At 33.6% G+C, this 27,220-nt stretch overlaps 1 protein-coding gene across 1 annotated transcript; it reads left to right on the top strand.

The window, feature by feature from the left end:
- Window positions 1-462: 462 nt before the first annotated feature.
- Window positions 463-27,019, top strand: LOC128989643 (ceramide synthase 6-like). Its single transcript, XM_054411599.1, has 8 exons — window positions 463-813; window positions 7,946-8,179; window positions 10,060-10,168; window positions 14,529-14,750; window positions 21,399-21,517; window positions 23,602-23,752; window positions 26,487-26,608; window positions 26,857-27,019. The coding sequence occupies exons 1-7, from the start codon at window positions 635-637 to the stop codon at window positions 26,601-26,603; spliced, it is 1,131 nt and encodes a 376-aa protein (XP_054267574.1). The 5' UTR covers window positions 463-634; the 3' UTR covers window positions 26,604-26,608; window positions 26,857-27,019.
- Window positions 27,020-27,220: the final 201 nt, after the last annotated feature.

The raw sequence follows: 27,220 nt of genomic DNA, 5'->3' as shown, positions 1-27,220 counted from the left end.
AATTTAAGCACGGCTGGACCGATTTTAATGAATTTTGATTCGTAGGATTCGTTTTTGTCTCGATTAACATAGAGGCATATTCCGTTTTACATTTATTATCTCTGCCATACTAAAGAATCCCTTAAACTTTTAGACCGTCCTATCTTTAATACATAATTAGGTAATTAACACAAACTAAAACAATATCAACATGAATCATTGATTGTACACATTTATGTTCAATAACAAATCTTTGTAAACTTACAAAATAACCTTAATTGCAGGATGAATTCGAAGCAACCACAACTCAGTGTACAACGAGGCTGCCTGGTCAGGCCAAAGCCTGCTGACTGCTGAGCAAACTAGAGGGAAAGAAAAAAAAATTGTCCTGAGCTGCTGCTCTGCTGAGCTAGCTGAGTGCAAAGCAAAGCCAAGCAAGCAAGCAAATAAATGCATCATCTCCATTGAGTCAAGTTAAGTTAGCTAGCAGTAGCAGTTAGCGGCATGTCAAAATTATTATTTTGTGTAGGCCTATTTGTGTTGCAGTTGCAGTTCCATTTGCTGTTCAAATAGTGGTGACAGTGGCGTGAAGTGTTCTAACCAAAACTTTAAAAAGTGTTTATCTCAATAGGAATTTAATCATATACCTTAAATAATGGTTTCTATCCAGACGTTACTTGATAAATTCTGGGACCCAGACATTTGGTTACCACCAAACATTACATGGGCGGATCTACAATCAAGCGATCAAATTGAATACACACACCATAAAGATCTGTTATACCCAATACCAATGGCGTTACTTGTTTTTGTCATCAGATATTGCTTTGAAAAGTAAGTACCTATATTTGAAATTTTAAATGTGCTACCGATCCCCGGTAGGCCTAGGCTACTGGTATTTATTTATTTGATTTATACATGCCAACGGCTAAGCTAAGACTAAGGTATGTGGTAAACAACTAGGCTTGGCTTTGGTACCGGTACTAAAATCTCTGGGGCAGAGACGGATTTATACATAACTTATTTCACTCCTAGGCACTTTTCTCTTCAGACATCTGTCATAGTAATATGTCGTATTATAACAGGTTACGTACCTTGACGTCCACAATTCCTTAGTCGGTATCCGTTGACTATAGTTTCGACTACTACGTAGTCATTATCAAAAACGGAACGTTAAAATATTACATTTGTTGAATGTTGTCAAAACTTAAATATATTGAACACACAAACAAACATAACACGAACACGGTAGACATTTATTAACATAATTGGCCGGCCGGCACACGTCACTGAACTGGTCGACGACGATGACTGACTATTTACCCCACTCCATTCCGTTTATCAGCTGTGCCTCCAGGACTCGTGTTGCCAACATAATTGTTATCAAAGTGATCTAAGACTGTGTTGAATAGTTTGTTTGAACCGTAATTAAGTTTTTCATTGAGCATGTTGTATGGGTCGGATTTAGTGGCTTTGTATATTTCTAATTCTTCGAGGGTGTCTAGCATGAAGCCTTTCTTACAAACATGTAGAATTTCTGCATTATCATTAAAACTACTAACAGTATGGTTTGAATTTAATAAATGTTCAGCGAACTTGGATTTTTGTTCTGTTTGTTTTGGTTTAGGTAAATGTTCAGAAAAACGTTTCTTAAATGATCTGCCGGTCTGACCTATGTAATAGTTTGGACAGTCAGAACATTTAATTTTATAAGTACCAGTAGCTAATTCCTTAGGTTTACTGTTGTTCGGCAACCTTTTATTTAGTTTCGCCCCAAGTTTGTTAGAAGTTCTATAGGCCAGAGTTAAGCCGTGAGGGTTCAATTCTTTCTTTAGTGTGTATTGTAGGTGTAGGTAATACTACAACAGTTAATAAACGTTTTGTCTCTGTGGAATACAGCAATAGCCTACAAACTATTACATATGTGTGTTGCAAAAGCGACGCATAACACCACGGCGGGTGTGTTGTACGTCAATTACGTGACTCTTAACACTCGGAGGGATATACATTAACAGTTAACACATAACAACCTTAAGGTTATGTGAAGAAATATTTAGACGAACCAGAGAAAAATAATAGCCTAATAAATTGCTAGGCAGCGGTAACATAAAAGGGTCAATCCATTTCAAGTGGTCAAAGGGTGGTTTGCTTCAAGATTTTTAAATTTTTTGATATTTTTATAGGTACTTTTTAATTTTTTTTCTACTGTATGGCGGCCAATTTTTTTGTTAGTCAAATGCCCGTTTTCAGTGATTTCAGAGCTCTGCGTTAAATGAAATATTCTCTGGTTCTACTAATCCTAGAACATTAAAATAAAAACTAATCTCTTCAGAAAGATCTAAACTTTAATATGGTAATATAGTTATGCACTTATAGGTCTAATTACCTGTTTAAAGTTTAACGCAACGATGTTACGAAAACTGATTTTTAACAATTTATGTCTACATTAAGGCAATTGACTATGTGTTTGTTATTTTTTTATCTGATAGTTATAGGTGTGTACTCCAAATTCTCAAAGTTTCAGGTTGTGGACTTGCATAGGGTTTAAAAAAAATTCAAAATCTTAAAATTTTCTAAATTTCAAAAGTTTGATGCTTAATATCTCTGTTGGGCATGAAAATAAAAATTTCAAATTTGGCTCAGATATAGTATACTAAGTAAAAGTATTATCCTGTAATAATTTCATTTTGTGGACTCAACTGGTTTTAAAGTTATGAAACATTGAAAAGTACCCAAATAAGCATTACGTGTAATAGCGTAGGGAGCATCTATTATATTATTAAAGTGATACAATCAAATTTTATGTAAATGGTTAAGGCCATTTACCAAATAAAAATATAGGCATATGGCACATCAAAATGAAGCTTGGAGTGTGTAGATTTGCCGAAAAGTATTGATATGGATGAATTTCCTAAGGGCTCTGCCCCACAGGCTGATTTCCAAAGGGCTACGCCTGGCATGCTTCCAAAGATTAAATGATTTAATTCAATTTAGTTAATGAAACAGCTGGTCAGTACAATGAAGTGATGTTTGTTTATTTACTCGAAAAATTTGTTTGTGATGCTTTATGTAGTTTTAGGAGGGTTATGTTTGGTTTTAAAGAAAGGTTGTATACGTTTTGTAAAGTATTGCTCAAAGTTTCAATTTGTAATTTATATAGTACCTATGTAATAAAATGGAATTGTGTAGTGGTTATTTAAAACTAAATATAGGTCTAATTACCTGTTTAAAGTTTAACGCAACGATGTTACGAATACTGATTTTAAACAATTTATTTTTATATAAAGGCAATTGACTACGTGTTTGTTATTTTTTTATCTGATAGTTATAGGTGTGTACTCCAAATTCTCAAAGTTTCAAGTTGTGGACGTGCATAGGGTTTTAAATAAAAATTGTCAAAATCTTAAATTTTTTAAAATTTCAAAAGTTTTATGCTTAATATCTTTGTTGGGCATGAAAATAAAATTTTCAAATTTGGCTCAGATATAGTACTAAGTAAGAGTATTATGCTGTAATAATTTTATTTTGTGGACTCATCTGGTTTCAAAGTTATGAAACACTGAAAAGTACTAAATAAGTATTAGGCCTATCGCCGTAATAGCGTAGGAAGCATAATGTTATAGGTTATTATAACTCACTATCAATGTATTTTTTAACAATGTTATATATTAATCATATTCTAGTTGGCCTAGTGTGCCTAGTGGGAAATCCGTCCTTACTCTGGGGTAGCTCATAGGGAGGAGCATTGATGGGTCAACCATGGATGTTCACTATCCATCTACCGATAACATCGTTGTATAAACATCGCTGTTATCAATGCTAAAACATTGATGTTTTTCCAGTTTTTCTATACTGTCTCAGTTAAATTAACCTATAAGCATAAATTATTCTTCTAATTAGGTATTGTTTATAAATCTCATTTTATATTATGCTCATCTTAGTGAGAAATGTGAAAGTTAAATTTGAGTACCGGTACCTACCAAAATTTAGACCTTAATTTAATACCAAAAGACCAAAGCTACCTTAGTAGCCTAAACCAATATTTAGGCTATTCACAAATATGTTTGCTGCCTTTAGCAGAGTTAAACCTCTGGAGTCATTCAAATTATTTATTGAAAATAACATCAACAAAAGCAAACAAAGACAAACAACAAACTGTTTTTACTAAAAAAATAGATATAGGTTGTACTCGGATATCTATAATGACACACAGATAATTTGATTCTGAGTTTGTTAAATATTACAATAATTTGTTTTACATTTGTGAGCTTTTTATGAGCCACTATGTCTATGAGCCACTAAACAAGCCGCTAGTTTAATAGAATTATATTTTTCTTGAGTTACACTTGGCTTAAAATACCTTCATTTGTATGGTCGCCATTTCAGAATAAAGTATTAAAGTTTTAAAGTTATAAAGGATAGCATAGACCCAACCTTATCATTATGATAATCATCAGTTTGACAGGACGCTGTTGGCTGATAAAATCAAATTATTGACTTCCTGAATACACAACATATGTGACATACATATATCGGATTGGCACAATTCCAACCTAATTCCCAAATAGAACATGTAACTGACATAATTTAGCAGAATTCATACTTTTTTTTAATATTACTAAAGAAAGGTTGGTTTAAAAGATTAAAATAAATCAATAAGTGGTTATATATAACTAAATGTGGTCTGGGTGCAAAAAATTTTTTTACTATACGCAATCATTGTTTTGTGGTTTTCATAGATAAATGTCAGATTTTATGATCTGTTGTTTTTAATTGCTCACGATACGCCAATAATCTTAATGAATGATTTTGAAGAATTAGCATATAAAATAAAACCAATACAATTTAACCTATTCAAAGAGATTTATTAAAAAAAAATCATTGTTTAAGAGGTAAGAGTAAAATGTTCTGAATTTTTTTTTTATAGACACCTAGCATGGTTACTAGTGGAGAACTTGCCATGCATCAATCAGTAGCCTTCCTGATTAGTGAAGCTTATCTGAGTAAATTTCAGTTTGTGAGTGCGTAACACAATTGCCATTCTTAACAAAGTGTGTTTTTACGTGTATCTGGAAGTGTGTAATTTAGTTGTTTTATCCACTTGTGTCAAAAATGAAATCAAAACCTTCAAAAATAACTCAAGAGACTCAAGTTTAGATGTAACTTACCACAAAGAAGTAAGGTACAGAGGAAACACGCTGATATGGTACGACTGCACACTTTTAGCTGTAGTATATTATGCCGGAAATATGCTTGTGACGAGCAAGAAAGGGCCAGAGTGGCGAGCACTTGTGCGGGAATTCCTATCGCACAGGGTCTTCCTTAACCGTAGGTGTTGTAGTAAATGAGGGCGGGTGGGCAGTGTTAGACTTTGACACCAGCAAATAGTGCTAGAGAACACTTAAGTGTACCATTGAATGTTTCCTCAGTACATTACTTCTCTGTAGATAGGCTATACACTTGAGTGTTGGGTTGACCAGTCAGGTCTGGTGGGCAACTTGAGAAGGTTTCACCTCTCTTTTGCAGACCTTAATGGGAGAGAGGCTCGCCTAAAATAAACTATAAACGGCTCAGGGGAAAGTTGCTCGAGGTAGAAGGAGGGGTTGTTATATTTTGACATGCATTTCAAATAAGGCAGTAGGTTAGTCCTAATTTTTACTTATCCTTATAACGTGTTTGTACCTGTCAAAATCTTGTTTGAAAAGAATTGGGGGTTTTGTGTTGTGCAATACACAGACAGATAATATCTGAATGCTGTATTTTATTGAAATAAAGTCACCTATCAATAAACATAAGGTTAACACAAGCTTAAAAAGCAATAACCAATGCAAAAGATAAAATACCCCTGCCGCAGCAAACCTGCAGACTAAGCAAATTTCCATTTACCTGTCTGGATTTCTACTAAAATATTCCCTTAAAATTTTCAGATTTATTTCATATTTAAATAACATTAATTTTAATGAGTACTTAGGTTTGTTGCTACAGGGAAGGTATTGAGGTTATTTTTTTTATTGAGATGTTGAGAGCATAGTATGAAATAAACAAAATTGCTAAATTTGATGAAAATATATCCATAAACAAGCAAACTACAACAGTTTATTTATTCTCCATAAGAATAACATTATGGGAATTTTAGATTTGCAATTTTTGGAATTATCTCCGTAACCGTTAGGCATACATCAACACTTCAATATACAAATGCATTTCTTTTTTTAAGCTCTACAAAATTGTTTAGAAAGAAGAAATTGTGATTTTTTTTTTGTTTTTAGGGTCAAATATGTGAAAAACAAATTTTTACCCCATAAAATCCCTTAAACTTTTTTTTCATACATACAAAATTGTTTGGAAAGAAGAAATTGTGATTTTTTTGTTTTTAGGGTCAAAATTGGGAAAACCATTGTCCGATCATGCTAGTTCGCGAACTTGATAGAATAAATGTAGGTTTACACATTTGTACCTAATTTCGTCAAAACAGATTATTTTTGCTCGATTTATCGCAATAACGGACACATATATATATTTATGAATTTAAAAAGAGGGTGTTTTGGCCTCTAGGGACCTGAAAACGATAAAAGTAAATTGGTCCCGGGTCTAGGTCTTCGATGAAACGTACAGTAATAGCTTATTCCCTACATGAGAAATTTGCTAAAAAAAAAAATAGGTTTTTTCATTATTAAATAGGCTACCCACTGTGTTTTTTTTAGTCTGACTGTGATTTAGTCTCACAGGTAGACTTAAAAAAACACAAACGGTTTTTAATATTCAACACAAGCAAATCACAAGGTACTTTAGCAATTGAACTGGAAATGTGAACGTATACCAAGGAGGTTTACCATGGTCTATAATGAGTTTGGTGATTGATTGATTGGGTATTGTTGTGTGCATACAATAGATCTGAATAATTTTCTTGTAAAAATTAAGTTTATTGATCATTGATCTTTCTAGGCATTTGATCTTTTTCACTTGGCTGTGCGAATTGTATATTAGATACAAAGAAATATTTTTTGGCTTAGTTTTCTTGTGATATATAAAAAATCTAATCTGGAATCCAATTGAATAAAATTATTTCCTATATCCATATAATGAGTAAGCCTATAATTTTTCTCTGTATTTGCAAATTACTGAACTTTGATTATACTGTATTTATAATCTGTTATTGCTTTGTAGATGTTTGTTTCATCATAGATTATATAGTTGAAGGTGTTGCTAAAACTACACACCTACATTGTGACAGGTCTACTGACACAGGTCACTAACAGGTCTTACTGGAGCTATTTATTACTTCAGTACTGTATACAATGTACATAACCATGAATATGGTTATAATCATACATGGTGTTTCGTAACTCTCTGCAGTAATCCAGTTTTAAATTTGAGAGTCCATCTTCTGGCATTCAAATTTAAGAATTATGCAGGAGGTTTGAAATTTTACTGGGAAAACCTGGTTTTAGTCTTTGGTCTCAGTCAAATCTTGAACGTCTTCTGAGGTCGCAGCAAAATCAAGAAAATCTTTTGTGGTCCTGACAAAATGTCAACACCTCCTACCATGGTCCGGGCAAAATCTAAAACGTCTTTTGTGAACATCTTCTGCGTCGGGGTAAAATTGGGTACATCTTCCCAGCACAGGGGAGTAGTATGTTTAATCTATGGTAAAACCGTTAACATCTTCCATGGTCTTCATACCAATCGTCTCCCTCGATCCCGATTCGCGAACCTTCACAAACGCTCTCCGGGTTCACAGAAATATTCGCTTGACTCGACTGAAACGGAGCTTGGCCTGATAACTATTTTTTGGTTTGTACCAAACCCTCGGACCAACTATTGGCCCGACCTTACCCGAAAATATCAGGGACCTGCAAACTCTTAGTAAAAAGGTACACTTGGTGACCGGAAATACCAGTCTGCCTAGAAATATGTAGGAATTTTTTCCACAGTTTGAAACTAAAATAAAAACGGATGTTTTCAGATACTGCTTCATACCAATCGGTACAGCTTTGGGAATAAAGGGTAGCAAGCCCAAAAGAGCGGTGCACAATGAAATATTGGAGAGAGCGTTTAAGCAGAATCTGAAGATGAAACACAAAGACATCTCAGGGTTGGCCAAACAGCTGGACTGGACGGAGAGGCAGGTGGAGAGATGGCTGCGGCTGAGAAGAGCTCAGGATAAACCCTCCACAATAGTCAAGTTTACGGAGAACGGGTAATAACAATACTCAAATTGTATCTAAACAAATTTTAAAAGACCATAAAATACAGAATTTTACAATTTTTAGTTAGCTGCATTTTAAACTTAGTAGGCCCAGATACAATTTTAAGACTTATCTGTTCTTTGTATTTTCTCTCTAAACTTACTTGTTTAGGAGCTTCATAATGCAGAATGTACATAGCAAGCCATGTTTTCTTAGTTGTAACACACTGTAACTCGTAAACATCGTATCATCGTAGCTTTAGACAAAAATTTCAAGTACAAACATTTTGAAATCACATTTACATTCTAAGACAATAATTAAATACAGTAGACTCCCTCTTATCCGGACACCTTTTAACCGGACATCGGTTTAACCGGACTACACTCGGCAGAAATGACATATCTTTAACCGGACAATTTTTATCAGCACATTGGCTTAACTGGACTACATCGGCAGGAAGTGGGCGGTACTGAAACGACTGTTCTTGTGGAAAAGATTTGAGACCAGTGATCACATGTCTAAATACAATGCTCTCCTAAATTTAAGTCGAATATCACAGTAAACGGTAAACAGTAAATGTTTTAACGAGTTTTTGTGGACGTCGGTTTAACCGGAAAAACCGTTACCCGGACTGGCCTCGGTCCCGAGGAGTCCGGATAAGAGGGAGTCTACTGTATCGTGTTTTCCATAAGAAATATTAAAATTAATGGCCATATTGAAAATTGGCGCCCATTTTTAAAAACTCAAAACAATTCCAAAAAAATCTTAAAAAATAAAGGGGAGTAAAAAATTAAACTGTCATTTATTTATTTATTTTATTTTCAATGCTACAAAACAGCACATGCCAATTACTTTGTAGCATTAATCAAATAACAGGAATGTTAACACGATATTACAATTAATAATAACACAACTAGGGAAAAAATGTCCGTCTTCAATGGTGACAGTTTCACTCAAAATATAAATAAAGAATATAAAATATAAATAAGAATATAAATAAGAATGACAATATAAAATTTAAATATACAGTAACAAGAGAATTTATACTAACTAAAATAATACTGATGGTCATGAATCAAATATAATAAATATAATATAAATATATAACAAATAAATATGTACTATTTAGAAAAATTATAAATTAACGCTGATAAGAAAGTTTGAATTCATTTAACAAACAGACATTTAACTTTTTTAGTGATAAATGAAATATATCAAATTGATAGGAATTACAAGTGCGAGACATAATATTTAGTGGAGAATTGAATCCAAGATTGGTACGAGAGTAACGAGGGGTAAATACAAGAGTGCTGCGTGAATTGTGTCGTGGAACGTGAAAATTGATTCACGAATAAAAAATATATTGAAGTTGAAGTTAATTGTACATTATATGCTACATTGTTATAAGACTCATCATCTTGCAGTCAGACTATAGAGATGTTGTTATTTACTTCACTAACCACCAATGAGTTGATAAGTTACATTTTGTTTGTAAAGTTTTGTTTTTACTAGGCCTTAACATAGGCTCTCCAATATTATATTTTGTTTTGTAAAAAAATACGTTTTAAAACAAAGTTAAAAGTTATCTAAACAGCACATAGGCTCTCCAATATTATATTTTGTTTTGTAAAAAAATACGTTTTAAAACAAAGTTAAAAGTTATCTAAACAGCACATAAAAAGTTGTATTATTACTTAAAGATTAACTGTCTAGTCAAAGTCAATGTTAAGCTACTTCTTGAATATTCTATGCCTATGTTTGAATTTCTTGCGATTTTGACTATCCAGGATCACTCAGCCACTACTGTATGTTCTATTTTTTTAACAATTTCCTACAATTGGTACATAGATGTTTCAATGATTATCTACTAACATAGTTGTAACCTGTGCAGGTGGAGGTTCACATATTATGCATCTTCATTTTCATTCGGCCTGTACGTGTTGTGGGACAAACCTTGGCTGTGGGACACTGACTTGTGTTGGCACAACTATCCTCACCAGGTGACTAGTGTGAATATGTAGCTGGGTAGCTAAAGGTGAGTTGTCCAAGACGCGTCTGCTGCGTGCGTCGCAGAGCGATGATCGCTGGGCAGTGATCGCTTTAAGGCCTGTTGTCCAAGAACGTGTCTATTCTGTTCAACAGTTGGTTGCTGACTGTGTTAAATTCTATTAGGCTGGTTTTATGCACCGCGACAGTTAGCTTTTACACTAAGGTACTGTCAATGGGATTTTGTAAATCTAAATTGTAAAGGCTTCAACCTAAACAATTCTAAAAAAAAAACGTGTAAGTTTGTTTTTCCTTTAAAATTAAATTAAAATTAAAGCCATGCACTAGCATTCAATCAATGTGAAAATGTTCACTTTACAGTAAAAATATAAACTTGAGAGCACAGGAAAACACAAGCACAACACTGCGATAGACGCAATAGATATTGGCCACCAACAATCCCGTCTGCTCCCAGAGCAGTTCCCTGTGTCTCAAACGTCAGAAGCTTCTTGGACAATGGGCCCATTGAAATCAATGCTTAGCAGTCTCTGAGTGTCCATCGCTAGCGTCTATTTCTCAGCGTCGGCTGACATTCTTGGACAATGGCCCTTAGGTGGTTACATAGGCTTGGTTGCATGTTGATGTATTTTTCTAAGTAGCACTGTAAGATCATTTTAATATAATAATTGACCAACAAGTAATTTTGTTTACCATATTAGGAAAAATGTATTAAGTAATTTAGTGGCTTAATTTTCAAAGTTGTAGTGAAAAGAGGTAAACCCTAAAACCAACATAGAACTCAAAATCACCTTAAGCCCCTCCCCCTCCTGCGTCCTTTTCTGTGCATGAAATGAAAAAAATAAAAAATCATTTACACAGGCAAAGTTAGGGCCACATGGCCCTTTCTTACACTTAACCTGAATTACTTACACTTTACATGTTGATTGTTCATGTGATTATCTACTTTATCTTAAATCCCAAAATCCCTCCAGAAAAAGTGTCTTGCTCTTAATTTAAATCCTTAGACGATAAAGTATTTGTTTGTCGGTGGCTGAGTCGTAATGCCTGTGAAACCAATACAGCAATGTTGTAAATGCCAGTCCTGATGCTGCCACATAACATTTCTGTATCAGTAGAGTTCATTCTTGTACTGTATTGGCTTACCTCTTGCTTTGCTTGACAAGTTCTACATCCAGCTGTATGATGCATCTGTGAACCGGCAAGAGGCCACTAACCTTTTGAAAATAGAAAGATTAAGAGTCCTTGGAGGCTAGCGGCCATCTTGGATAGTTTCAAACAGCTGATGAAGAGTTAAATTTATCATTTAAAAATAGTTTTTCAAACACCAAAGTGATTGTAGTGTAAATATCCAGTATACTGTGAGATTAGAAAAGTTGTTTGTTTTTAATGTATTTCCAAAGGAATCCATGGAAGCCAACGGCCATCCTGGCTTTGCCCGCCATAAGAGCAATGTTAATTTTGTTATTTTCAAACAGCCGCTAAAGAGTTATTTACCACCCCAAAATATTTTTTTCAAATACCTAAGTGATTTTAATTTAAATATTTAGTATACTGTAAGATTTTACATTTGCTTTGTATTTTTTAAATTTTTTTATGAGTTAGAACGTCTATGCTCCAAAGGCTCTTAAGTGAAAATATATAAATAAGTATGCCTACTAATTTAATTTATACAATCTTTAAAATATATTTAATATGTTAAGGTGATTCTACACTCATCCTCAATTTATTTCTGGGTAAAATACCCCCAGTAGGTAAAATCTTTATCTTAATTGGTGGTATTGTTAAATCGTCAAGACAAACGTATCATTACTGAGGTATTAGGTTGAAGTAGTTTTTCCTCTACGTATGTAGCAGTTTTAACAGTTTTTATCACAAAAGGCACTTCCTCTGTATTTGTTTGTTTACCAAGTCTGCTGATAGTGCCACTTAGAACACATTATAGAAGTTTGCTGTCTTATTACGTATCAATATCAATACGTTTACCTTTGGTTATACTATATTTCTGTCCTCGTATATTTTGTCTTTTTTATGTTGTGTTTTAAGCTTTTACCCTTTCAATTTTGTGCATTCACATTTTGGCGAATTTCCCATATAGGGAATAAGCTATTACCGTGGGTCTATTCCCTTTTTTAAGCTCTACAAAATGGTTTGGAAAGAAATATAAACCCCTGTTCCCATGGTCCGAACACGCTGGTTCACGAACTCGTTTGAATAAATGTAGGTTTACACGTTTATACCGAATTTCATCAAAATCAAATTCTTTTTTGCTCGAGTTATCGTGCTAACGGACATTGGTTGAAATTCAGTATAAATGTGTAACCTACATTTATTTGAACGAGTTCGTGAACCAGTATGATCTGACCATGGGAATGGGGGTTTATATTTCTTTCCAAACCATTTTGTAGAGCTTAAAAAAAGGAATAATTAAGTATATTAAAGCGCTGTTGTATGCCTAACGTTTAAGGAGAAAATTCAAAAAAAGTTTAATTTAAAATTCCCATGTTATTCTTAAGGAGAAAATGAAAACTGTTGTAGTTTACTTGTTTATGGATATATGTTGATAAAATTTGGCAACTTTATTTATTTCATCCTATACTACACACTTTTTACCTTTCCCGTAGCAGCAAACCTAAGTAATCGTTAATTCTAATGATGTTATTTAAATTGGGAATAAATATCTCTTAAATATTTTAGTCAAAATGTAACCAGACAAGTTGAAATTCGCTTTGTCTGCAGGTTTGCTGCGGTGGGGGTATTTATATGTCTTATGGTCTAACAATCAATAGAGAAGCATCCAACAAAAATTCTGGCTATATTTAAACAAAAAAAAAATAACTGTAAAAGATACATTTTTCAGACTGCACTTTAACTGTCTACGGTCAATATATTCTACTAGCCTATTCTAGAAATGTTTAATGTGTGTTTGGAATCAAAAACAACATTTTGAAATGAGAAAACATGTTCATTCATGTAATACAAGAAATAAAAATAATATCAAATCATCAAAACATAATTTAACTTCTATGAAAAAAACCTACATGGGATATTTTATTTTTAAAACCATTTCCCAACAAATGGACCAGTAAAATAAAACAAAATAATGTCATTAAAGTCATTAAACTATAGGTCGGCCGCTTAGAAAGTGACCTCCTCCAACATTGGTTTAGCATTAGCGCGCAGGTCGTTTTCTAAGCGGCCGAACTATAGTAAGAATCATTTGCTGCAAAATAGTTATCCATTTAATGAGTTTTTTTCCATTATAAAGAAGTAAAATATTTAGATGCTCTGCAAAAGAAAACCACATGCAATTTTTGTTTATCAGTATATAAAACAACTCAACACATTAACACAACTGGGAAATCCCTAACTGATTTAGAAATGTCTGCTAAATCAGAATAAAAAGTCTGAATCGGTTTTTAGTAAAACTAATTTCATTCTTTTCAAAACAAAAAGAGACAAAAATGATACAAGTATAAAGTTAGATATGGATAAAAATTCCATTGCTCAAGTTAAAACTTCAAAATTATAGGGTTTGATAATAGATGAGGATTTAAGCTGGAATAAACATGTTGAGTATTTAATAAAAAAACTAAATTCTGGTATATTCGTCCTAAGACCAATGTCATATCTCTGTGAATCGGTCCTTAAAATGATATATCATGCTCATATTGAATCACATATTAACTATGGAATTAGTATTTATGGTGGGACAAAGAAAAAGAATCTAAAAAATATTTTGGAAATACAAAAACAAGCAATCACATTATTACATAAATTAAATATGACCAGTCTGTCAAATCTTATTTTAAAGGGAAGTGCATTTTTACAGTTCACACCTTATATATTTTTAAAACAATTAAATATTGATGAGACTCAAGAATTACATGTGCATAATTATAATACAAGGGGTAAAAATTATTTAGTTAAAGAACAACCAAGACTTGAACTTTAAAAAAATAAACCTTATTAAATTTGAAACAATTTTTTTAGAAAACTTCCAATCTTTTTAAAAAACAAAAATCTAAACTATGGAAAAACTGAAGGCATTCTTACTTGACCTAGCCCCTTACAGTATAGAAGATTTTAGTAATTTCAATTTTAAATAATGTATAGCAATTTGTAATTTGTTTAACTGTTTCTTATTGCTAATTTAGGCAGTAAGTAACAATAATAGACACTATTCATGTAGGCCTATAACACTTTGTGCTGTGTGAATGAAGACTTTTTGAATCTTGAAAATGCAAATGTAAAAAATTAACTGTTAGTCTGTTGTACGTTTATACAATATAAATATAGATTATTGATTCTGATACAGTTTTGACATTGGTGTTGGTGTTTTTCTCTGTTGACCAGGGTGTCAGTAGAGGAGTGTGGTGGTATTACATGACCTCAGCTGCATTCTACTGGTCACTCATGGGCTCTCAGTTCTTTGATGTCAAGAGGAAGGACTTCTGGCAGATGTTCGCTCATCACGTCCTAACTTTGTTCTTGCTGGCTCTGTCTTGGGTCTGCAACTTTCACAGGATCGGCAGTTTGACAATTTTGCTTCATGACTTTGCCGATATTTTTCTAGAGGTTGGTAAATGCATGCACGGTTTACATTACAAGTTTTTACTGACGAGGACATTGCAGGAAAACATCTCTTACATATGAAAATGTCAAATATATCAGGTTGTCCACCGACCTAGTAAACCGGGAATTATATGTGATTTTTTTGAACCGGGAAAAACCAGGAATGATGTGTACATTTAATATTTATTTTCAATTTATCGCGATCATGCATGACGACGATGACGTTTCCGTAACCCTGGGAGACGATGATGTCCACACTGACACCAAATGCTTAGATCGATCAAAAATCTCATGCTTGCACACCCCCAGTATTAATTTATAATGTTCACGCAGTTATCTTTTCCTTACAGTTTCTTAGGTGAGTATCACTCCAATGTGGTGTTAGAGATAGACTAGACTCCCAAAACAAGCATATTGTATTACTCTACAAGTCAATTACAGTCCCTTTTTTTGCACAGAGGAATGTTTTAGTAATATTGCAAAAGATATAGGGCCTATATTGATTACTTACCTCAGTGACACAGTAATACCTCTGTAAAACAGTAATAGATCTTTTTGGACAGTTTTACCATGTTTTCAATCTTTATTTATTTTTTGTGTACAAATATTGGGAATGTTGCTGGAAGTCAACAGTCCCGGAAGATCAAATAATTTATACCTGTGCCGCTAGGTCAAAAACTACAATGTTTGCAGTGTCTGTAGATCAAAAGTCCCAGTAAGTCAAATAATACAGTCCGAGCTAAAAACGTGGTCTATGTTAAAGCAATTGACTTATTGGGAATTTGACCTAATGCAACAGCAGTTTTAATATAACGAAATACGGTAAAATACAAGTTCAGTTTCACTGAGTCAACAGTGCCGGAAGATCAAAAGCAATAAAAGTGAACGTCGATTCAGTGTAAAGTAGACCTCCTGCAACGCTTACTACACCAACAAAACTCGCTTTTAGTTACTTCGTGTTTTGTCATAATTAATTAGAATAGAGCTAAAATTATCATATTTGGTACATAGCTTATCTATTAATGCTTCTTGCCAACTGTTTGGTCAACACTGTAAATAGGTATAGTTTATGTAATGAAAAGCCTTTCGTCAAAATTTGTGGCATGAAATACACGCAAGGACGATCTGAAAATTTCTGGTTATTATATACGTTTGTAAAAGGAGACCCATTTAATTTTAGAACTATTTTATGAGTTATAATGTAGTCTACACATCAACTGTGTAAATGTATTACGCCTCGGAAGGGTTGAAACCTGTCCAAACTATCATATATGTTATTAAAACGTAAATGGGGGTTTTTCACATTCTGAATCAACCAGTCGACGGATTTTCATTATTTTTGTGTTGAAAGAAAGATAATTTTGAGAACTAGGGAATGTCAAAGCCATAATTATAATTAAGGGTCCCAGTTTTTTAGAAATTAAGTTTTAATTTTCAAAAAGTCTAGCAGCCGACGCTAACCTTCTTAAGCTAGCTTTTAGTACAATATAATTTGCTTAACATAACAGCTGTAAACATTCAGCATTTGTGACACAAATTCAGCATTTGGAAACAAATTTAAAGACATATTTAGAGTTGACCTATTTATACTATGTGTAATGCTGACCATTGATACATTCAATTCTTAGGTATGAGGATGGCAGATTAATTAAATATGCATAGTAAAATAGTAGGATGTTTAAATGATTTTTTAAAGGAATCTTTGTTCTCATTGATTTGTTTTAGTCCAATATAATTTGTTTTAACTAACAGCTGGTTGAAAGCTGGTTGAATGTAATATTGTTCTATATAACTATTAGGTTTTTGGCGAATTTCCCATATAGGGAATAAGCTATTACCGTAGTACTTATGGTAACACCTGGACCCGGGACCGATTAAATTTTTCGTTTTGAGGTCCCTAGAGGCCAAAAACACCATCCGTTCAAATTCATATATACAGGGTGATCAATTCAAGGAGGCCACCATTGGGAAATCGGAAACGGTAAGAATTAGAGAAAACTTTAAATGAGGGACATTCCTTTATTTTTTGTGGCAGTTAAAAATATGATTTTAGTTTTTTTATCATGTTTCTTGGATAGAATATGCAATTTAAAAACTTTTTTAGCCTTGACATTTTTTCGATAAACCCACTCGTTTAGGAGTACAGCCTATGGAAAAATGACTTCCGGTGTACATTTTACATCATGTAGCTCCTAAACGAGTAAGTTTAGAGCAAAATTGCAAAAAGTAAATTAGTCTTAGAATTGCATCTACATTCCTTAAAGACTAAAAAACAACAAGTTTTCCACTTTTCAAGTTTGCCGCCATTTTTTAAATAATATAATTCATATTTTTAATGAATTTTGATGGTCTTTTTGGAATGTGGATGCAATTGTAAGACTTTTTTACTTTTCGCATTTTTGCTATAAACCTACTTGTTTATGAGCTACATGATGTAAAATGTACACCGGAAGTCATTTTTCCATATGCTGTAACTCCTAAACGAGTGGGTTTATCGGAAAAATGTCAAAGGATAAAAAGTTTTTAAATTGCCTATTCTATCCGAAAACATGATAATAGGGTGTTAAAATCATATTTTTAACTACCACAAAAATAAAGGAATGTCCCCCATTTTAAGTTTTCTCTAATTCTTAACGTTTCCGATATCCCAATGGTGGCCTCCTGGAGTTGATCACCCTTTAACTTATAGCCTATATTTATTTATTTATATATTTTTCCCGGGGGAAACCCCACGACCCCCCTCCTTTTTGGGGGGTATTCCATACCCCCAGGCCCCCGGTGACCCCCCCCCCCAAAATATATGTCTAGGACCGTCCTTGTCTTCTTAACCTATAAAACACGTGGGATACAGCCTTTCTTCACTGATCACGTAATGCGTGATTTTCTATAAAGTCTTGGGAAAATAAAAGGTAAAATAGATAGAATACAGGTGTACTGTATGGGGTTTACAGTTTACACACAAATATTCATCAAACTGTGTGATATTTTGTTATTGCAAAGAACAATTTGGGAGTATCGTATTGTTTAAGTCGATGGAAAATCTCTGTTGATCCTGTTTTACAAGCAAACCAAAAAGATACAGTAGTCACCACACTATGCGACATATTCTAACCAGAAAATTGTAATCGTATGATTCTATAAGCATTGGTAAGATTGCAAAGTACTACACAAACATTATTTCAAGGGTAATAACAGTCACAATTTCCGCTGACTTTAAAAGAGTCAACTAAAATATTATACTAATGGACACACAACTAAATGGAACAACTAATGGAAATACTCACGATGTACATAAACAGTTCGATATAAGCATTGAGTATACACGTCAGTAGATACGTGTATACCCAATGATATAAGCAACGGTTCTTGCAATTTATTGTTTATTGTTTTTTAGAGTTGTTTCGGACTTACTCACACTCGTATAAGGTTGTCCACGTTTGTCAATGATAATGTAGACATGATACACCCGTTGTCACGAATATGTTTACAAGTTTTCCGTCTGTTTTTGAATAGCGATGCATTTTTTCACATACTTAAGAACCACCTTATTTCGTGCATTACATGTTCGTCTCAATTTTATTTGCTTTAGTAGGCATTCTTTTGGTTGATGAGGACTTCAATAGGTCCTTTGCTCATGAAATATATTACTTAATTAATTTTTATTGTTTGGTAAAATGGATTAAATTATCCAGCAAACCCAAATAGAAATAGTAAATATAGTATTTCAAAAAAATCAGTAACATGTTAATAATGTAGCCTACATTATTTCCTTGAATTGCATAACAGCAATTAATTGAGCTGATCCTTATATAAATAAATCAATATGTTCTTCATAGGCATAACATGGGTTCTTTAAGAGCCACTGGGGCTGAGCCCAAGGGATTTTAAAACGTAAGGTTGGTTTGCAAATGTACGTGACACGCTCTTTCTAATGAGACATGAATGGTCAAAATCGCCTAAGAAATGCGGAAGAGTTCAACGGAAAAATTTCGTGTTGGCGTTACAGTATGGTTGAAAAGTCCTGGATTGGCTATATTTTTAACAATATAGATAAAGTAGTGAGACTTGGTATATCAATAATAGCCATAAATATCTACTGTCTTAAGCTATTATCACTTTTTTATCCCTTAAGGGGGAGGACCACAAAGACTAAGACAAAATTCTTATATAATTTTAATACTATTTTACCTGTTTTTGAAATGGCGACCATACAAATGTATGCATTTTAAGCCAAGTATGAATGGAGATGACTGTGTGATGAGTGGGCTGTAGGCGGAAAAATACGAACAAACTAAACTATTTATTAACAACACTTTTTTGTGTTGAAATTTAAAGACAATGGTCTCAAACTCTACACCGAATAATGCTAATTCATAATGGTTATTATATCTATGATCGATAATGTAGCCATGTTGCTTTGAAATGGCGACCATACAAATGTATGCATTTTAAGCCAAGTATGAATGGAGATGAGTGTGGGATGAGTGGAGCGATCTTGTTGTCCTGTTTGTGACTAAGGCCGACATAATCCTTAGACACAGCTGTTAATTAATAGTGCATACAGTCAATTAATAGCAGCAGAGGTCAAGTTTGGTATCAAATTAAAGGTTTTATTCATAAAAATACATTGCCGCAAACCCAAACTCAAACGATGATGATGATAAGTCGCTAAAACGTATCGTTTGAAATTTAACAGCTGAAAATAAGTGAAATAGAAAAGGTTTTGGTTAAATCCATCAAATTGTAATTGGACACTAGTAAATACTAGTGAACTTGTTGCTACCTCCCCCCTTCGGTTTCATGTATTCCTCTCAATCAGTTCAAACCTAGGAGGATTAAACATTAATGTTAATTAATGTTAAATCCTCCTAGATTCAAACCTGAAACACCCAGATCGAAACTCGCCTGTCGTTATTTTACCATCGCCTTTTTTTTAAATATATTTTTCAAAAAAAGAAATATTATATTGATTTACTTTGGATTTTAAAAACGTTAACGTTTTATTTTGTTAAAGATTTATGGTGATACGTAAATATTGTGGTGTAGTAAAGTATATTATATTGTAGTTAAGTGTTAAATTTTGAAATTTTAGGGTGAATCGAGATGAATCTTTGTTTATAACATGCGTCTCTCCTACCTTAACATACATACCAAGTTTCATAAACATCGGTTGGAAAAGTGCAAAGATAAATATTTGTATGTAAAAAATACAAAATGGTGGATATCTGGTTAACGAAATGATTTTGGAAAAAAGGTTAGCCTTGATTTTCTGTTTATTTTGACCCAAGGAATTACTAGGTAAAGTATCTCCCCGCTTATTTTAACACCCTGTTTATGATGTATTCTTATAAGTGAAAAATGTAAGCTGGTAATAAAAAAATATGTTTTATAAATAATATGAATGTACTGGTGATCTGTATATTCATCTTTTTCTTGTCCTAAGAACTATAAAGTCCACTCAGCAGTCGCATCGTACGATGTAGTTCTTTCCATGCGTTGCGAAATGCTAAATTTGCCGTCCTCTTCAACCCAAGTTATCTACTGAACCACTGATTGTAAAAAATTCAAAAAAATATATTTTACGCATCACACTTTTGGCTACAACTTTGCCACAGACAAAACCTCTCTAACCCAAAAACAAAAAAAATCTCGCATGCTAACTTTTTCATGTTAGAAATCATGATTTAAAACTATTTCACCATACAAATCATTTTTTATTAATTAGATCGGTAAATAGTTTAAAGTTCCAACAAAATAGACATCGAGTAGGACTAACCAAGAAGCTCTGTACCAAATTTCAAAATTTTAGCACAACTTTAAGTACACCAAAACACGAAATTATTGAAGTCATGCGTCGAGAGGACTATCGTTGTTTTTAACAGATTATACTTTTGACCTTCCGGCACTGTTGACTCAGCGAAACTGAACTTATATTTTATCTTATTTCGTTATATTAAAACTGCTGTTGCATTAGGTCAAATTCCCAATAAGTCAATTGCTTTAACATAGACTACGTTTTTAGCCCGGACTGTACTATTTGACTTACTGGGATTTTTTATCTACAGACACTGCAAACATTGTAGTTTTTGACCTAGCGGCACAGGTATAAATTATTTGACCTTCCGGGACTGTTGACTTTCTGCAACGCGTCCCAAATATTCAGCTTGATTTCTGACATAAAACCCTATGCTCAGACTCTAATTGAAGGCTGCTAGAACAATGTTGCAACTTACAAGTGACAATCAATGATATTTTCATCTGAAAATATACCAAATTTTCTGGCACCAATGCCAACACAGCCAGTTTCCTATGCATTTAACCGCTTGTCAGTGCTGCCAACCTGTGAATTTTTAAAAACCAGATACCCCACGCAGTAAAGAATGTAATTTGCATCATTGCTCTAAAAATATTTTTCAAATTCACATTGTTAGTGCAATATGTTGTTTGGTGGAAATCACAATTAATTATTGGTCCACTAAGAGTTGTAATTGTGTTTTCTCAAGCAGGACGCTTTCACAACTATTTATGAAGTCTATTTTATCATTTATAGTATGAACATGATGTCTGTAAAATATTCCTCGGTTTCCTTCAACTATATGTGCATTGAATTATTATTTGTGGCTAATATTAGTTTTAAACCTTATTTTACAGTTTGCAAAAATGGCTAAATATGCGAAGTACCAAAAGTTGTGTGATACAGTCTTTGCCATATTTACCATCTCATGGCTTGTGACAAGAACTGGTATCTTTCCATTTATACTAATATATAGGTATGTATGACTTAAGTTACTTTATGTATTATTTTTGAATTAGAATGCTTAAGTTCATCCATTATGATTTATTATATTGTAAATTCGGGTCTGCGGAATTGGCTAACCCGCTCTAGAGCCAGCACTAACCCGCTAGCGAATTCCGTCCTCGTATGGAAGTCGCTAACTCGGTCCCTCGGCGGAACTTGCTTACTCCCAATCAGAAGCCTCGCGCGCCGTCCAATGGGAGCCAAGCACGAAGATTTTTGGCCAGTGTTGCCGAAAGTGTAGTACCTATGATCGTATCGGTACCATCATGTCGTATCCTACGAATAATTAGGAGTAAGAGCAACGTAGTCGATAAAATAAATATATTTAGAAGTATGTTCAATATTATTCTTATGATCATTAGGGTGGAAAATGCATTATAGTCTTACCATAGACTAACCAACACAAGTAAACTTTACATCCATTGTAAACTTTGAAGCTCGTTTTTCGTGTCTAGTCAATGTCCGGTGACACTGATCGCTTCATGATTCACTTCATGATTTGTTGTTGTTCATGATTGAACTTCATGATTTGTTCTTTACTTTTTTTGTTATATAACTAGGAGATGTGTTATTAGTTATGATTAGTATGTTTTATTTGGTTAAACGAGGTTTTAAATACACGACCTCTAAAGACAGTGCACCGGACAGAAATGACAATAAAACTGTCTTCAGCTGATCCATAAGGATGAGAAATGTACTAAGGAAGTATGTTTTATACATGGTTTTCTTATTTAAATAGTAGTTTACTAGAGGACCCATGCTGCTCCGCAGCTTTAAAGTAAATATAATATCCGAGAAATAATCAAATTTATGATTTTTGATTGAGTAATTCAGTATCTTGAACGTAACTGATTCAAACGATCAACAGCACGATACCTCAAATTATAGCCTATTATATTATTTACTGATTATTTTGAGTCTAAAACATAAAAACATGAACAATACCGGAGCTATTGTTTTTTAATCATAGAAAAAAACCTTATGAAAAATAATCTTTTAAAACTTTTAAAATAAGTTTTTTTTTTGAAAATTTTAAAAAGTCTAGCAGCCAACGCTAACATTCTACACTAGCTTTTGGTATGGTACAATTTTCTTCCATAGCTATGATCTCTAAGGGTGTATGACTGATTTATGATTATGAGTGGTTTGCTTGGTTGTTTGCAGCACTACTGTTAGAGGGCCTATCATAGTCCATAGCTATGATCTCTAAGGGTGTATGACTGATTTATGATTATGAGTGGTTTGCTTGGTTGTTTGCAGCACTACTGTTAGAGGGCCTATCATAGTCCATAGCTATGATCTCTAAGGGTGTATGACTGATTTATGATTATGAGTGGTTTGCTTGGTTGTTTGCAGCACTACTGTTAGAGGGCCTATCATAGTCCATAGCTATGATCTCTAAGGGTGTATGACTGATTTATGATTATGAGTGGTTTGCTTGGTTGTTTGCAGTACTACTGTTAGAGGGCCTATCATAGTCCATAGCTATGATCTCTAAGGGTGTATGACTGATTTATGATTATGAGTGGTTTGCTTGGTTGTTTGCAGCACTACTGTTAGAGGGCCTATCATAGTCCATAGCTATGATCTCTAAGGGTGTATGACTGATTTATGATTATGAGTGGTTTGCTTGGTTGTTTGCAGCACTACTGTTAGAGGGCCTATCATAGTCCATAGCTATGATCTCTAAGGGTGTATGACTGATTTATGATTCTGAGTGGTTTGCTTGGTTGTTTGCAGCACTACTGTTAGAGGGCCTATCATAGTCCATAGCTATGATCTCTAAGGGTGTATGACTGATTTATGATTCTGAGTGGTTTGCTTGGTTGTTTGCAGCACTACTGTTAGAGGGCCTATCATAGTCCATAGCTATGATCTCTAAGGGTGTATGACTGATTTATGATTATGAGTGCTTTGCTTGGTTGGTTGCAGCACTACTGTTAGAGGGCCTATCATAGTCAACACCCCGATGTTTCTTGAGCTGATCCATAGCTATGATCTCTAAGGGTGTATGACTGATTTATGATTATGAGTGGTTTGCTTGGTTGGTTGCAGCACCACTGTTAGAGGGCCTATCATAGTCAACACCCCGATGTTTCCTGCCTACTACATTTTCAACGGTCTGCTGTTTTTCCTCCTTGGACTTCATCTATTCTGGACCTATTTAATTTTGAAACTAGCAAAATCTGCTCTTTCAGCAGGACAGGTTTGTAAATTATTGTTCTCAACTTTGTATTACAGGCAGATCATGGTCTAGAGTGTGTAATCGTCTGTACTATGTCAATATTGAATTTAAAGCCTTTAAAACTTGCAAGCAGGCCAGTGAATTACTTTTAACTTAAGTAAATTGATTTTTTACTGTGAAGATTTATATCAAATTGAATTTAAATTCTGAATTAGTAATCGCTAACACAGCAATAATAATTTATTTTACCAGTATAATTTTCATACTTCAAAGGTTTATCTAAAACTTTATTTGACTATTTCAAATTTTAGAGTAAAGCTATGGGAGTAACTTGACTAATTTACAGGGTGTCCACTGTCCAGTCTACCTGGAAACAGGGACATCTGGGAATTGTACACAAATTTTGATGACCGGAAAAAATCTGTGAATTGTATGTAAATTTTGCAAGGAACCGGGAAATTTGTATTTTTGAATAATTGTTGAAAAAACACCCGAAATCACCGATTTTTCTTGTTTTGCGGCATTAAAAATCGTGATTACGGGAAACTATTATGAATCATGGACGTTGCCGCGATCGTAATAAAAACAACCACACCCGTTGCCGAAATAGCGAGAAATTGTCATACATTTTGCTGTGATTGCAAGATGAAAACAGAATATGTGGCCTCAATCGCAAAAAGTAATGACAGATGTTATGATAAAAAATTGCTGGATCAATAAATTTTTAACAATAGATAACAATATATTTTGTTGCAATAACGGGAAATCATCACATTGTGATTGTGGTATATAAGCTATTACTGCGATTGAGAAATAATTTAAGATGTTGACATGGTCGCCAGGAAGATTACCGGATTTTGTCGGGATCTTAAAAAACCACCACGTGTGTTGCCGTGAACGTGGTTCTGCAATTCTGACGTTTCTATGATTGGAAGTAATGATGTCGGTCATTGCTGTGATCACAGGAAATCATCACAGACGCTGCCGCGACCGCTGGATATCATAAAAAAAATTTCTGCGGTCGCAATATATAATCATGGCTGTCTGACATTATTACTGTTGTTGCTGTGATCGCAGGAAATCATAATGGACCATGTTGCAAGTACCGGAAATTATTACAAATTTTGCCGCGATTAAAAGATATGATCACTAATGTGATTGGGATTGCGGGAAATTATCGCTGAATTCTTCACAATCACATATGATGCTCACAACGTTGTCGTTGCAGCATCAACAGTTGAGAACATATTGTCAATGTTAGTACCTGCAGTAGCTTTTTGAAAGTCACGTAAATTAACATAAAAACCGATTTTTACAGACATATCTCTGTTGTATTTTGTGACGTTCAAACTTGTGTTCTTAGATTGTGATTAAAATCCAAATTATTTTATTTATAAGAATGCAAACATTAGAGAACGATAGCATGGTACAAGGTGAAACATGTATATTTTTTGTTCTCTGATAGTTATCTGTAAACTGATCCGTCAGTTTAATTCTTATACTTGATGTCACCATATAATTTTTTTTTAGATTTTTGGTAATTCTTTTTGTGCCAGTATCCAATTAAAAGGATGTATACATGATAGTTTTTATTGTTTTGCACCATTCTTTTTTTAATAACCCTGTACTTGTTAGCAGTTTAAATTGTACAATCTATATTTAGTCAATATTGCAGTTCAGAATACGTTGGTTAGTTTAACTGGCCCCGTATGGTTCCTTGGTTTTGATGTTTTGCCAGAAACATGAGATGGCGTTGGTCAGTAGAATGCTTCCACATTTTGGTTATGGAACCAGGGAGTTGTTTCAAAGTCCACAAGACAACTCCTGTGCTGAGGTAAAAGTCAAATGGGCCCCAAAAACTTTGGTTTTCAGTTTTGAGATGTGTTTTCTCAACATCATTTTATCTGAAAGCAAATTTTAAAACTTCTACTGGACGTTGTTTTTTAAGATACAGTTGTGTTATTAACCTTTAAGATTTGTTTTACTATGCTTGTTTAGTGGCAACTTTATATTGTCCAAGAATGTTTCATCATCAGATAGCAAAAAAAAGTTTATTAGATTTCATGACTACGTTTAAAAACACTGCTATACCTTAGCTTTTGCTTGCATGTCATTTTTTGTTCTCCCAGTTTATTGAAAAAACGAAATTTTTCCCCATAATATTTTTATAAATAGGTGTAAGGAAGAATAATGTGTCTGTTGTTAATAATAGATGGTAATTATGAAAAAAAAAATATTGCTGAGAAACTTACTAACGATCCATGACCCATTAGCCTTTTGTGAAACTAATATTTTTTGTTTGGAATTTGTATATTTGATTATTGTGTTTAGTAAACTTTGCAATTTAATACGTGTTACGAAGCTAAAAAATATTATGCACTGTGATTATAGATAATTTTTGAAATTCTTTAAAATTTTGAACACATTCGACCAGTTTTCTGTTAAAGATGTTTCATTATATAAATGAGATACCCAAACAACCCCAGATTGTCAATGTGTTCTTAAGTTTAATAAATTTATTCCTGACTTCCATTAACTCGTACAACTCTGACCCACAATCTGGTTACTAAGGGTTTACTTTTACTTGTGTCCTCAATAAAGTAATTTATTCTTATTATATTGATTTTTTACTATTCAAACTCTTACTGATTCCTCAGTTTTCATTAAGTTCCATTTTATTTTAGATCATCTATGTCCAATATACAAATATTTGGGAATAATAAGTTTCATTCAGTAGTTCTCGGCTGTATTGCAGATGGAAGGTGATATCCGGAGTTCCTCCAGTGATTTCTCCGATACTTCAGCCAACTCAGCACTTGTGTCCGGTGACATCAACTCTACACCTTCACCCAAGAAATCACCACTTAAGTGAATCAGGTAACATAAAGCAGTTTATTAAGAGCATTGTGATGTATTTTATATGAAAACTCCAATTTTCAATGCACCAATTGTTTCACTTTTAATTTTTAACTAGCCAACCCGTGCGAAGCATTAGTACTGAATCCTTGTCAAATCCCACTTTTTACACAATCCCACAAATCCTACTCTGTACACAACATACAGTTAATAGTGCATCGTTGAACTCTACTTCTAGATTTATTTTACAAGAACTTGTCTCTTTGCAGCTGTTTATGCCGGTGCTGACTGCCAAGCTGCCCTTTCTCAGCTGCATCACGCTACACTTGCGTTCTCGTCTTTAATCTTTAACTCTATTGTTATTCAGATTTGTTTTTGTAATTTGTATAACTCTAATTATAACTTATGTATAAAGTTGTGTAAATTGTCCAACTGTGTATCATTTTTCACTTCACCATGTCATGATTTCTCAAAATGTATAGTTATTTCATTATACTCGGCATAACAATAACACATGATAACAAAGAGGAAAAAGAAATTAAAAATAGATTAATTGTAGCTTGAGCAACCTACTGGTCCCTAGTCAATTTGTTTAAGTCAAAAACTCTGTAAAAAAATACCAAAATAAAAATC

Source organism: Macrosteles quadrilineatus, unplaced genomic scaffold (assembly GCF_028750875.1).
Source record: "Macrosteles quadrilineatus isolate MER2022 unplaced genomic scaffold, UCM_ALF_1.0 Scaffold_3__2_contigs__length_128488019, whole genome shotgun sequence".
Classification (NCBI taxonomy): Eukaryota; Metazoa; Arthropoda; class Insecta; order Hemiptera; family Cicadellidae; genus Macrosteles; species Macrosteles quadrilineatus.
This window is presented reverse-complemented; position numbering and strand designations above follow the sequence as displayed.